The 14,716-nt window shown below is 33.5% G+C and overlaps 2 protein-coding genes across 3 annotated transcripts; one reads left to right on the top strand and one right to left on the bottom strand.

The window, feature by feature from the left end:
- Positions 1–700: 700 nt before the first annotated feature.
- LOC133797345 (respiratory burst oxidase homolog protein E) lies at positions 701–7,021 on the top strand. 2 transcript variants are annotated; one of them, XM_062235224.1, is made up of 14 exons: positions 711–1,881; positions 2,046–2,205; positions 2,493–2,541; positions 2,987–3,100; positions 3,308–3,733; positions 4,067–4,450; positions 4,530–4,625; positions 4,710–4,825; positions 4,913–5,083; positions 5,162–5,315; positions 5,409–5,597; positions 5,710–5,838; positions 5,958–6,036; positions 6,612–7,021. In XM_062235224.1, exons 1-14 carry the CDS (start codon positions 1,233–1,235, stop codon positions 6,719–6,721), a joined length of 2,826 nt encoding a protein of 941 aa, XP_062091208.1. In that variant the 5' UTR covers positions 711–1,232; the 3' UTR covers positions 6,722–7,021. The 2 variants fall into 2 exon arrangements, with proteins under 2 accessions (XP_062091207.1, XP_062091208.1); XM_062235223.1 differs by having other exon boundaries at positions 701–1,881; positions 4,913–5,315.
- A 405-nt stretch (positions 7,022–7,426) lies between these two features.
- Positions 7,427–8,738, bottom strand: LOC133797346 (uncharacterized). Its single transcript, XM_062235225.1, has 2 exons — positions 8,515–8,738; positions 7,427–7,684 (listed from the first exon to the last, which is right to left on the bottom strand). The coding sequence occupies exons 1-2, from the start codon at positions 8,661–8,663 to the stop codon at positions 7,549–7,551; spliced, it is 285 nt and encodes a 94-aa protein (XP_062091209.1). The 5' UTR covers positions 8,664–8,738; the 3' UTR covers positions 7,427–7,548.
- Positions 8,739–14,716: the final 5,978 nt, after the last annotated feature.

The following is a 14,716-nucleotide window of genomic DNA, read 5'->3' as shown; positions in this document are numbered from 1 at the left end:
ATTTTATTTTATTTTTATAAAAAAAATAGATATATAATTATTGAGATAAAAAGAATTAGAGAATCACCGATCGATAGTGGAGAAGTGAAATGAGGTACTCTAAAGTTCCATGAGTCGCATACTTACCTTGCCCATTTGACTTCTATGTAGGAGTATACCTACTATTTTAATAAACAGTGTCATTTTATTTAAAGTTATATTTTTGTGCATAATTTTGATACTTATATCATTATTCATATAACATTATATGTCATTCGTTGTCCCTCTTTTTATATTACTTATTTATCCGTATATTTGTTTTCATAAATAATAATATACAAGTATCCCTATTGTGAATTCTCTGTAATAGATATTGATTATTGAGACTATAATATTTTTATTTTATTTTTAATATAAACTTCACTTATCTTTTCTATTATATATAAAATTATATTTTGAGTAGGGAGGCTGTTCAATAGTGAAATAATATTTTGTAGTTGAAATATATGAAAATAGAATTTCCCGTTAGATTTAAGATACGTGGCGCAATCGATGGCGTAGTTTGAGGAGAAAGAAGCATTATACAGCTCCATGATATATATATATATATATATATATATCCTTTTAAAGCTCAGTTGATCAGTCTTCTCTTCTTTCTTATATCGTCTCGTCATTTTTAATATCAAATAATACATTAAACACTCTCTCCACACCTTTCTTACAATTTACAAAAATGTTTGAGAGTTGAATTCAATATATACCCCACACATTTATATTTATCAAATATATTCTTTATTCATTTTTTTATGAAATTTCTTTTTATATACTTTCACATATATATATATTTTAAAATTCAAATTAGGTACTCTTAATATTAAAATTAGAGGCATTTTTCATTCCATGAGCAAAACTCCACCTACTCAACAAGAGAGAGAAGCACGACTTAGCGAGAAAGCGTTGAAATTGTGTGTTGCGATCGGTTGAGAAGTGTTTGTCTTGTTTTTTTAAAAAATCAAAAATAAAAATAAAAAAAATTCAGAAGGCCACTTAAGCTCAAACGTGTGAGCCTAGCCTCTGTTTTCTGCTTCCCCTAGCATTTTAGACAAGAGGGAAGAAGATATCAGAAAAAGAAAAAAAAAATTCTTCACTCGACCAGACCAATTATCAATCTCTCTAGATATATACACTCGATGTATATGTATGTGTGTATTTATATTTATGTTTGGAATAATTAGAGTGAAAATAAGAGAATTATGAAATCACCTTCGTTTGGGAGAAGCAGTAGTTCGAAATTGTCGAGTTACAGCCGTGGGTTTGACCTCCCGGACGATTTAGAGCCAGAGTTTGATCAAGAAGTTGACAGCTATGAAGTCGGCGGAGCAATGTTGTCGGTGTTCCTCAACGACCTCCGTCAAAGCAATCAGCAAGACCTTGTGGAAGTCACCTTAGAGTTAAACGACGATGATTCCATTGTCGTTTGTAGCGTTGCGCCCACGATAGCTGGGACCCCGACCAGGCCTCCCGCCGCTGATGAGGTCTCAGTCTCTGCGGCCAGTGCCGGTGGAAGTAAAATTGTTAGGAGTCTCTCGAACGCGTCGAGAAGTATTCGCCGGAAATTTCCGTGGCTGAGGTCGACGGCGGCGTCGTCGACCGCGTCGGACGCGGAGGATCAGGCACAGGCAGCGGTGGCCCCCATTTCAGCTCGTGACGCTCGGAAAATCAAAGCGAAGCTTCAACGGACGAGATCGACTGCTCAAAGAGCTCTGAACGGTCTCAGATTTATTAACAAGAGTACTACAGGTGCTAAGAACGCCGATGAGTTGTGGAGGCGAGTTGAGTCCAAGTTCAAATCGCTCTCCAAGGACGGATTACTTTCTAGAGAAGACTTCGGTGAATGCATAGGTAGATAACAAAACAGAATTGAGCATGAGTTTAAATTCTGTTTGGTTACTGAGAAAATTAAATTTCATGAGGCAAGAATATAATATAATTATATTTATGTATATGATAACATAAGCATGCATATATATAATCAACATTAATGTGTTATTCTGTGTAAATTGAAGGAATGCTGGACTCGAAGGAGTTTGCAGTAGGAATATTTGATACATTGGTGAGAAGAAAACGACAGAAGATTGATAAGATAAACAAGGAAGAGCTTCACGATTTCTGGTTACAGATTTCGGACCAGAGCTTTGACGCGCGACTTCAAATTTTCTTTGAAATGTCAGTCTTTCTTTCCCAGCCGTTGGATCTGTTTGCTTTTTCTTTTTTTGATCTTTTTGCCTCTAACAAATTGACGGTGATCCACACTGGAGCCTCAATCCGTACAATTATGTTTATTTTTCATTCAAAAAAAAATATTGCATTATTTTCTTTTCCGGGTTTTTTTAATTAGTTTTTTTTTTTTTAAAGATGCTATGTTCTATTTAATATTATGATAAAAAAAGCAGCATGATAATGGTTTAATTGTTAAAAGAATCATTCATTTAATTACTGCATATATAATCTAGGGCGGATAGCAACGAAGATGGACGAATCACAAGAAAGGAAGTGCAGGAGGTAAGAGTATTTTTAATTCGGATATCAAATGCCGCCTTATTTTTCCTAAACAAATACAAGTCACATTTCTCACCAAACTATTATGCGCTTTGCTAATCATTTTTTTTAAACAGAACAAAAATTATTATGTCTTATTAGCTGTATATGACATCTGTCTTTCTATTTTTTTTTTTTTCATTTGTTCTTTCAATCTCTTTACAAGTAAATTAAATAAACGTGTATTAATGTTGCTTCCCATTTTATATTTTGAGATGTAAAACACTGAGATTTAAGGTAGAAACAGTAATAATTTTTATCAATTTTTTTAAAAGTTATAAGGGATCTTATAAAACAAGATCAGGCTTTTCTTTTTTTGGAAAACAAAGTAAAATCGGTTTCAAATTATATGTTAGTCAACAAGATCTAATTAAGGTTTGTTTTTCATTTGTCTCTTTCGAAATCTCAGCTCATAATGCTAAGTGCTTCCGCAAACAAGCTTAGCCAGCTAAAAGAACGAGCTGAAGAATACGCTTCGCTAATAATGGAAGAACTTGACCCTGAAAACCTTGGATATATTGAGGTAATCATAAGACACCACCCCACACCACGCTCTTTTAGAAGTGTGTTTTGAAACATGGTATTGGTATATAGCACAACACATATACAAATAAAAATGTAAAACCTTTTATGAATACGAGGTGTGCTAAAGGACTAAAGGGTGAGCCCTCAGCCTCAAATACTGTCACAAGCTATTGAACAACTAGGCTTATATTGTTCTTTGTTTCAGTTATGGCAGCTGGAAGAACTGCTATTGCAAAGGGACACTTACATGAACTACAGCAGGTCACTGAGCATAGCGAGTGTGGGCTGGAGCCAGAACTTGGGCTCAACATTTAGGCCCAAGAACCTGGTACGGCGGATCAATTGGGGACTTCAGTATCTTGTGCTGAAAAATTGGCAAAGAGGGTGGATAGTTCTGTTTTGGTTCGCCGTAATGACTTGCCTATTTTCATGGAAATTCTACCAATACAGCCATATGGCGGCGTTTCAGGTAATGGGCCATTGCTTGCCTATCGCCAAAGGCGCTGCTGAGACACTTAAGCTCAACATGGCCCTCGTTCTCCTACCCGTATGCCGTAACACATTGACTTGGCTTCGCTCGACTAGAGCTAGGACCTTTGTCCCCTTCGACGACAACATCAACTTCCACAAGGTAAGAAAAAGTTTTCAAGTCTATAAACATGACTAATCTAAACTTAAATTTTACACGGCCCATGATAACATGTTAATAGTCTTGAATAGTATATCACTTCTCTTTTAGGAACAAAGGATCATCTTATATGACTGGAAATAACGTATTAAGGTATTAAAAGTTTCGATTTTGTGTACCAACAATATTTTCTGTCTCATGCCAACGGTAAGTTATCATTTTGTATATGTTTGAGCTGAATTATTGAAGTAGGAAAAAATTTGCAAACTTTGGAAGCTGCTCTGTAATACTCTCACAAGCTGCCCAGAAAGGTAATATTAAACCTTTTTCATGCAGTTAATTGCGTGTGGTATAGCCGTTGGAATCTTTGTTCATGCCGGGAACCACTTGGCGTGCGACTTTCCAAGGCTGGTAAACTCATCGCCGGAAAGATTTGCCCTCATATCCTCCGATTTTGATGGCGTACAGCCGACGTACAAAGACCTTTTGACAGGTCCAGAGGGTGTGACTGGAATCCTAATGGTGGTGTTCATGGTCATTGCATTCACGCTTGCCGCTCGTCGATTCCGTAGAAACGTGGTGAAGCTGCCGGCGCCTTTCAACAAGTTGACAGGTTTCAATGCGTTCTGGTACTCTCATCACTTGTTCGCTTTCGTCTACGTTTTGCTCCTAGTCCACGGACAATACTTGTATTTAGCCCACGAATGGTATCAGAAATCGGTAAGAAATTTTCTCCATTTCAACTTTATTTACATTAACGGAAGACGAACGGGAAGTTGATCCCTCGTTAATTATCCAGACGTGGATGTACATCTCTGTTCCATTGGTATTGTATATAGCTGAGCGGAGTCTGCGAACGTGTAGATCAGAGCATTATTCGGTGAAAATATTGAAGGTGAAGTTCAACTATATTTCTTCAATTAAGATGTTCAGAACGCCTAGCAGTGATATTAACAACATAGAAGATGTCTGTGTACAGGTCTCGGTGCTACCAGGGCATGTTTTTAACTTAATTACGTCCAAGCCAGCAGGATTCAAGTACAAAAGTGGACAGTATATATTTCTACAATGCCCAACAATCTCTCAATTTGAATGGTAAGTCTCATCAGAAGAGAGACTCATTGTCCTTTTTGAGTCTCTAAAACCACACAAATCTAACCATCAACATTTTTTTGTTTGCAGGCACCCATTTTCAATTACCTCAGCCCCAGGAGACGACTATTTAAGTGTTCATATCAGAACAGTTGGGGACTGGACACAAGAACTGAAACGGGTTGTTACTGAAGGCAATGATCCATCAGCTGTGATTGGTAGAGCTCACTTTGGTCAGCTTGGTGTTTCACATCAGAGATGGTATTATTCAAGTAACTTTACCAACATTTTTTTTAGTTCTGCGTCTCTAGAAGTATTAAAACAGAAAATCAAATGCAGCCAACCCAGATTGTTTGTTGATGGTCCTTATGGGGCACCAGCACAAGACTATCGAAATTACGACGTCTTACTGCTGGTGGGGCTTGGGATTGGAGCTACACCTTTTATAAGCATCCTTAGAGATCTTATAAACACTACCAGAGCAGAAGAGCTAGTACGTCTTTATTTCTCCTTTTTACAGTATCTATACAAATTTTTTATTGACTTTTCACTTTCACTAACTGTACCTAACGTATCCCTGGCCTAGGATTCAAATACGGAAACTAGTAGGTCAGATGACAGCCAGAATAGTTTTACCTCATCAAATTTAACACCTGGTGGGAAGAAGAAAGCACAGAGAACTACAAATGCCCATTTTTACTGGGTTACCAGAGAACCTGGCTCTTTTGAATGGTTTAAAGGAGTCATGGATGATGTTGCAGAAATGGATCATAAAGTAATTCGAAATTCAAGTTTTCAATTAAATGTACTTTTGCTCGAAGTGAATAAGCTGTCAAATAACTAACTCTGTTTTTTGTCAATCTTTGTTAAAAAAAACTCAATAACAGGGTCAGATTGAGATGCACAACTACCTAACTAGTGTTTATGAAGAGGGTGATGCAAGGTCGACCCTTATCACCATGGTCCAAGCTCTTAACCACGCAAAACATGGTTTTGACATCCTCTCTGGCACCCGAGTATGCTTTCTTATCAGAATTGCAACTTCATAGATGCTCAATTCATTGTATTTTGCCCTATAAAAACAGTTGACATTAACAAAACAATTCCAAAGCGTTCTAATAAAGGTTTCTTGCAGGTGAGAACTCACTTCGCAAGACCAAATTGGAGAGAAGTGTTTACCAAAATAGCATCAAAACATCCGTATTCGACAGTAGGTAAATATATTCTTCCAACACTCTGACTTGAGCATGCCTGATTCTATCATAAGTGTGTAAATTAGACTGTAGCATGTAGGCTACTTAGTTCTTACATACTAATTGCTAGAATCCATCTGCTTCAACAACCCGTCTCCTCCTAATAAAAGACAAGAAGATGTACCAAGTAATACAACTAGACTGAACAAAGTTCCACGTAGCTCAACATGTCAACTAACAAGGAATTAGCTTCAGGAGATCAGACATTCCTTTTAAGAATTAAGTACCATCAATGCTTTTGTCATAGAGCTAAAAAGTCATTTAATTTCTAATGATAATTTAATGTTTCAAATTAACTACCACACAAGTGTGAGCAGAGCGAACCCAATATCATTATTGAAATAGGTATTATTTCATTGCCAACCTTGACCACAAAAGTAGACACTGCTTCCTAAACAATTATATGTGTATGTACCTTTTAGGATAAAGGAAAAGAGGTATTGTGAACAAAATGTCGCCCTTAGTTTAAAAAATCAGACCAAGCAACTCATGTAAACCAAGAGATGTTTTACCAAGAAACTTTCTTATAATTGCAGGGGTCTTCTACTGTGGGATGCCAGTGTTGGCAAAAGAACTGCATCAGCTATCGCATGAGATGACTCAAAAGACATCCACCCGTTACGAGTTCCACAAGGAGTATTTCTGAAACTACACATTGGCCGTCAGCACCAAGCTGCTAATTCATTGTAATCATTCAAATGATTTATCAAAAGATACATATCATATAAATATATTGTACAATGGTAGTAAGCTCAAAAATGTAAATTCCATTTTTGTATACAAGCGATATTGAACAAGAAATAGATATAATAAACCAAAGTGTAAAAAAAAAAAGAAGAATAACACATTATCGAGTTTCATTTGCTTGAAACTTGGCATGCTCATTCGAATATGCAATTTATTTAGAAACAATTAATATTAAAGAATTAACAACATTCTTTGTGGATATAGTACTATTTGTTCAACAAGTCAACAAGTAAATATTAGCAGCTACTGGCATTAATCCCAATGTTATTAATTCAGAATATGGAAATGAAGTACCGTACCTTGAACTTGAAGGCATACATCATATACAAAAACATATAAGAACAATAATTTCAGCACCACAAACATAAAAAAAAAGAGTTAAAGACTGAACAGCCAGTATAGTTCAAGGCTTTGCCATCCTTAAAACAATCTCAATTTTATAATCCAACGCTAAAAAATTAAAATATAAAAGCTCAATTTGAGGATGATGATGATGTTATAATTGCTTGAATTTATCCTCAAACTCATGTTATTATTATTATGTATAAATAAAAAAAATGAAAAGAGTAACAATAAGTCACCACTAAACCACTCGAGTAATAAATAACAAGAAAAACTGTATCCAAATTGCATATTTTTCTTATGTAAATGTTTACAATTAAGGGGGCAATCTATCTGTTAAAGGTAAATTCAAAACTGAACATCGTATAGAGGATCAAACAGTGTTCAATCATCTTTCAACCGCTTAAGAAGCCTAGAAGCCCAGTTTCGTACACGACGCTTCAAAGTGTAACCCACGACTACTCCAACAGTAAAACATATGGCACAAAGTTTTGAGCATGTCCACAGTGATACCACCCGGCTGCAATCAAAACATTTGACAATTGAAATTTCAACCAAAGAAAAAAACAAACAACAACAAGCATAAGAAGGAAGGCAAATAAAACACGTGCAAATTTCTTAACAAAACTTCAAATTCGCTGGAACAAGTAGTAACATAAATAGGTTTCAACAATTTTGACAGTTCAAACTAGAATAGTATCTTGGCTGCTGAATTTATAGACCCTGCTCGCTGGACAAACTCTGTTGAACTAACTTTAAGAAGAAAGAAGAAGAAATCGATACAAGGGAACGAAATAAGTCCAAATATAAGAAGTCAAATTCAAATAAAAGTAATGCTATGAGGTGTAATAGGTGCAATTCAATACCGGTGCCACATATTTTAACTTGTAAATAAGTATTAGTGGACCAATGCACCTCCTAATGTGTTAATGTTGGAAATAGCAACACTCTTCGAAGAAAGATCGTTACATACAATATAACAAAAGATTCAATCCTTCACTTCGGGGATAACGATAAGAAAGAAAATAATTCCATTAAACACTAGTCCAACCATTAAAACCTCATAGTAATGTACTTGAGAACTGGAATACACAGTATACAAATGCAAACTTGGTCCTTTTTTTTCAATTTTAAATATTACTGGTCTTGAACCTATATAATCTTCGTTTTTTGAGTACTGGTCCTCCCAATTTAATCTTTAGGACCCTTTACTCCAACCCATATATCAATCATCAGCAAACCACAGACTATCCCCTCGACCCGTCTACATTGGTCCCTACTCTGAAGAAGAGAAAGAAGAGTAAACTAAAGGAGAATAGTGAAGGGCATTGGGAATTGAGAAGTGGGTACCTGGAAGATCTGGTGACCAGAACGCGAGAATGGTCTGAGGATAAGGCAGCAGAGAGTCCTTCGCCCAAACGAGACGTTTCAAATGATGAAGAGGACCCCAAATTTGAGTCTTTGGTAACATTGCGAATCATCTTCTGTATTCCCTCCATAGCTACAGCCTACAAAGCTCACGACATCAGCCCGTAGAGGCAGCGAAATACAAACTCTGCAAGGGGTTTTATTAGACTCGGAATTGGAATTTAGTTGCCCTATTATGCTACCTTGTCGTTCTTAAAATGAAACGACTTGTCGTTCTTAAAATGAAAGTTTTGTGGCATTGCGAAGTTAAGAAGTGTTAGATCATATAAAAATATGAATAAATCGAAATTTAAAAGAAATATATAAAATTATAATTTACCAAATGAACTAAGCTATTTTTAAGCATTTATTGTGTGGGGGGTTTTAGTATGATAGTCCTTCTGGCTTAGTAAATTAGTCCATAAACTATAAAATGCAACAATTAAGTTTCAGAAGTTTATAAACAATAACAATTGAGTTCCTAATATATAATTTTTTTATGAAAAAGATTGAATTCAAAATTCAAAATTGTGAATTCTTCATTTCGCTTATGATGCCTTTTTGGTTATACAATGCAATCTTTTTCAAAAAAAATAACATACAATGACTTAATTACTAATATTTAATGAGTTTATAAATTTAATTGCTACATTTTATAATTTATTTTTGAAGGAGACTTTTATTTTTAAATATATATAATATTATGCATAATAGCATATCATTATGGGAAACTTACAACTATACCTTAATACGAGAAAAAAATTCAAAAAATACGGTTAATGAAAATATTTACATATATACGGTAGAAAGTTGTATACACAGGAGATGTTAATCCGAAAAAGTAACTTAGTTGACAAATAATTCTACATTAATCGGCTATATACTCCAAGCTTGCTACACAAAATAAAAACAAAGAAATGAATTTTTGATTTTCAATAAAATATAATTACTAACATTAATAAAAAAAAATTGTAAATATATAATGATATGAATTTAAATATATTAATTAAATAATTTTTTATGAAATTCGTTATATTTTAAAAAAAAACCATTTAATGATAATAAATATTTTCTTATATATAAAGTAATAAAAACTTTGTAAGATAATAATTAAAAAAATCATTAAAATGGAAATAAGTTGTAACAAAAAATAAATATAACAAAGTGAATGGAAAATCAAATTATAAATAAGTAGTTACAAAAATATGAAAAAGCAATAACATAATTGTTGATAGTAAATCCTATAAAATTTTGAAAGTATTACTAACCTAAATTTACAAAATTAATAGTAATTAATCTTGTAATTGAGCAATATATTTATAACACATGTCACAAAATTATTAGTGATTACTTCAATAACCCTTTAAAATAATTAATAACTCATGTTTACAAAATTGTTAGCAACTAATCTAATCATAATTAACATTTTAGTAATCATTTGGTAATTCATCATTACAAGCTTAACTCATTGTTACCAAATTGATAACTCATTGTTACAAACTTATAATTAATTGTTACGAAATTGGAAACTCGTTGTTATTAATTTGGAACTTATTTTTACGACCTCATAACTCATTGTTATAATATTAGTAACTCTTCCTTGTAAGAATATTTAAATTATATAAAGTTTATAGTAATACTTTTCTGTGTAGTTACAAACTTGTAACCAAAGTTTACAGAAAAATATTTACTTTTCCATATTGTTACAATATTGTAACCAAAAGTTACGAAAATCCTAATAGTTATAAAACAACTTAAACAATATGATTGAATATCCAAAAGTTTACAAATTCAATCAAATCCAATTGTAATTGAATATCCAATTTTTTATTATTGGATTGATTCGGGGTAATTGGATTGGTTTGGATCTTGAGCAACGCTAAACAATATGATAAAGAAATGCTAAATAAGAACTTACATGTTACAAAGATGTAACAAGCTTTTACAGACAACGACAACTATGAATTTACATGTTACAAACCTGTAACATGCTTTTACATATGCGTAAACCAATTACATAAAAATATTTTTGTAAACAATATTTATAAATATATAACCAAGTTTTACAGATTTGTAACACGAGTTTTATATTTTTGTAGACAACATTTATAGAATAATTCCTTGCTATTTTTATTTTTATTTTGTAACAATGGTTTACATAACTAATTTTATAACTAAAAAAATTATATTTGTGACTAATATTTTCAAAAAGTAAGTTGTAAATTTAGTTAACCTATTTGTAACAAAAATATATAAAACTAAGTTTGTAACTAAAAGAATATTATAATTAGTATATACAAAAATGTTAAATTGCATTGAACAAGGAACATATATATATATATTTTTAAATTGTAACAATTAATAAAAAAATATATTATATTGATTAAATATATAATATTTTATGTAAGTATTATACTAATAAAGTATAATATTTATTTAATATTAATAATTATATTTTAAATATTTATAAGTAAAATAAATTTATTTGTAATTATTATTATTATTATCGTACCAAAAGTATCTATGAACTAATGACTGAAGAGAAAAAAACATAAAAAAATCAGTAGTGTAAAAGATGGAAAAAAAGAGAGTAAGATAGGTAGGATATTATCATATATATGTATAAATATATATTATTTATTTTAAAGTTTATAAGGAGTCAGTTAGCAAACAAAAATTATTTAGTTATAGCTATTTTATAAATATATAGACACTATTTATATATGGATAATATATTAGTTTGAGGATTGGTCTTGGCGCAAATAAATTTTGAGAGAAGAGATGTGTTATACGGCACGTAAGAACAAATTTTACCGTAAAATGTATAATTATTTTAGTTTACCGTAAAAAGCGATTTTTTTTTTAAATTACGGTGCCGGATGTAATTATCCCTATTATTATTTGATATCACTTTTTGTTACAAATTTAATATTTATATTGACACTTGTATGAGAGATGATGTAAAAGAGAAGAATACTGATATATTATTAAGAGTTTATACATTTTTAGACTCGCTGTTTTTTCTTATTACATATTTAGATTCTGTGTTTTTGATAAATTATTTTTTGAACCTTGTGTTTTGTAAAATAGTTCAAATAAGCTCATAAACTTGATTTTGATGAACAAAAAATTAAATATAACAATACAGTTCTTAGGCAGAATAACTGTATTTTTGTTCTGAGTTGTTAGTTTGATGAATTATTTGTGATTTTAGTTCAAAAAATTTTGATCAAAATCGGATTTAGGGGTCTATTTGAACTATTTTATAAAACATAACAATAAAAAAAAGTAATTTGTGAAAATACAGAGTTCAAATAAGTAGTGAAACAAAACACAGAGTGTAAAAATATATAAACCTTATTATTAAACTGAAAATAATATTTGTTTTTTTCTATAAAGTAAATACAAATTATTTTGTAAAATTTTACAAGGAATTTAAAAAATTTACAAATACTTGAGCTAATAAAAAAATATAATCAATTAATTATACTATAGTTTATTCCAATCTTTTATTTTTATTTCCTAATGGAATCCTTACACTACACCCACTCCTGATGCTAAAGAAACCCAAATTAACATTCTGTATAATGAGGAGAGCCAAAATGTAAATGAAACAATTTGATTGTGCCTTGTTGGAAGATTGTCTACAAAAATGAAGATGATGGAGTTATGGAACAATTGTTCTGCCATTCAAATCAAAGAATCACCAGAGGAAAGAAATGTGTCTCTTCCAGTTTGTCCGTGAATCAGTGCTTAACATTGTTGAGTATGAAATTCCTTGGAATTATGATCCACAAAAATAAACTCATGGCCTGCAGTCTCTAGACCCTTTTCTTTTATTTATTCTCCATTTTGGGAAAGATATTTGGCATTTATAATAAGAGTTTCAAATTTAAATTTAATTATTTAATTACATATAATTAAAAATAATTTTGTCATATTAATAATATTTAATTGTATAAATTTGAGTTTAGAATATCAAATATGTATAACTTCAAATAAAAAATAAGAATTATTGAAAATATAAGATATTACAAAATAGTTATATTAATAAAGTAATGTAATCTTGTGGTAAGCGGGGATTACAAAAACATTTTTTATATTATAAAAGTTCAAAAGCTCTTCTATCATTAAAATCCATTTTAAAAATGAATATCAAAACATTTGTTTTCCATTGAAGAAGAGTCACACCAATAATCATTACATATAAATATATTTCTTTAGATATATATGTCTCTTTCTTTCTTCTTTTTCTTAAAGAATACTAATAGTAAAGAAGTATTATGTATCTAGGTATCCCTATATTTTATCTGGAACGTGTAGGAGTGATGAATCGGTGTGCTCAATGTCACGGGCTGATATTTTGACAGCGGAAATGCCCGTGCGGCACCTTGACTCCTCTGAGCCAAGGTCAGCCTTCCAACCATTCGAATAACAATGGGCACATTTTTTGCGCGACCGTGTGCCTCTGCACACTTCCGTTTCTCGAACAACTCTCGCCGAGTCATGCTCTTCAGCATCTATGAGTGTAATCATGCATCAAGGCTATCTAGCCAAGATACTCACACTATCCATAGGTTCTCACTATGGCGAGGCAAATCCCAACACTGATGCCCACCCAGACATTCGCAAGTCAAGGTAGCATGTGTGGCTAAGAGCCAACACCAAGCTGACGTGCCAACACCTCCCATCATGTCCCATTCGATACTATCCGATTAGCTCACGTCACAGACCAATGACTCCCATACGTCCATGGTCCAATCCTCAAGGCACCATATCATCGTGCATGTTGGCAGGCCCTCGAGACTGGCTGCCAAACTAGTAGCATACACTGGACCTCTGTCCTACTCAAGCATAGTGCACCCTCCAATGCTTGCATGCTAACAAGTCCCACGAATGACTTCACGTGCCATCTCGTGTATCGATTCGTGGCCATGGCGCACCACGACATCTCTCGAAGGTTTGGGCCACGTTCCATGAAAGCGGCATCCCGGCAAGCCAAGGGAACCGTATCCTTAAACCTCTGGCAGCATACTTCGACGCACTATCGGGGCGGCCCGGTAATGTCCATGAGTACTCCTACTCATGGAGACAATGAGTCCCCTCGTGGTCCTCATATGCCCGCCCTACTAGTCCTCCCAACTAGTAGTAGCTCACTTGACGCACCTGCGCCAAGGGGTGGTGGAGAGCTGACACCAGGTGCTCCCCCTACAAAGAGCCTTCTGAGCTTTTAGCCTTCTACCAAGAACATATATGATTTTTGCTTGGGAGACATATTTGGCTTCCAGCTCGCCAATTCTCCGAATCTCCCAAATCCAATCGTACCATTTCGTTCATTGACCCTTCAATATGGAATTTACCAAGTCCCGTCCATTTCCGGGCAATATTGAAGATATTTACGAAAATGCCACTGCCGTACAAACTAGGCATCAGCATGCTCACCAGCCTGCACCCTCGCGTGCGCATCTGACCGAGCGCCATCCTAGCTTGTAACATGCCATTAAGGCCGGCATGTTACACTCTCCCACACTTCAATTGTCGATGCCCTCATCGACAGACCGCTGGCCAATCTTCCTGCCTCGACTCCTAAGCTCACTCCTGTTGACCCAAACTCTTAAGTCTCCTTGTTTTTATGATTAACAAATATTTGATTATTATTTGTTACTAATGATTTGTTGATTTTTGTAGCAAAAACCAAAGTGAATTAGCACTTCAAAGTCAAACTTATGACCAAGGGCAAAATGGTCATTTTACCAAATTTTTCGGAAACGACCCGAAATGGACTTCAAGACTCAAGAAACTCAAGATAAAGGTTTAATTTCATTTCTTAGTCTTGTAAAGTGATTGCAAGTATACTTTAAGTCATAAGTATAAAATTTGGCTCACTCACGTACTAAAAAATGGTGATTTTGTAGAATGAGAAATAAATATCCTAAATTCACTTTTAAGAAAATACATCCCGATACGGTCGTAACGCAATTGGAATTTTTGAAATCGGATAAACTAGCTAAAAGTTATGAAGAATTGAAAAACGGGAAAATGGCACAATTCAGACTTTTGCTCTCTGTTTGCCATTCGGAATTCCGGATTGGCAACCGGAATTCCGGTTGCTTCCAGACCGGAATTCCGGTTCCCCATCCGGACT

The sequence above is a fragment of the Humulus lupulus genome, chromosome 8 (genome assembly GCF_963169125.1).
Source record: "Humulus lupulus chromosome 8, drHumLupu1.1, whole genome shotgun sequence".
Classification (NCBI taxonomy): Eukaryota; Viridiplantae; Streptophyta; class Magnoliopsida; order Rosales; family Cannabaceae; genus Humulus; species Humulus lupulus.
Note: the sequence above shows the minus strand (reverse complement) of the source record. Positions and strands in the feature narration are given on the sequence as shown.

Coding starts and splice junctions, on each gene's coding strand:
- LOC133797345 (XM_062235223.1), top strand. CDS start 1,233: ATGAAATCACCTTCGTTTGGGAGAAGCAGTAGTTCGAAATTGTCGAGT. Junction 4,451..4,529: donor ACGAATGGTATCAGAAATCG/GTAAGAAATTTT, acceptor TTAATTATCCAG/ACGTGGATGTACATCTCTGT. Junction 5,316..5,408: donor CTACCAGAGCAGAAGAGCTA/GTACGTCTTTAT, acceptor TCCCTGGCCTAG/GATTCAAATACGGAAACTAG.
- LOC133797346 (XM_062235225.1), bottom strand. CDS start 8,663: ATGGAGGGAATACAGAAGATGATTCGCAATGTTACCAAAGACTCAAAT. Junction 7,685..8,514: donor CTGGTCACCAGATCTTCCAG/GTACCCACTTCT, acceptor TTTTGATTGCAG/CCGGGTGGTATCACTGTGGA.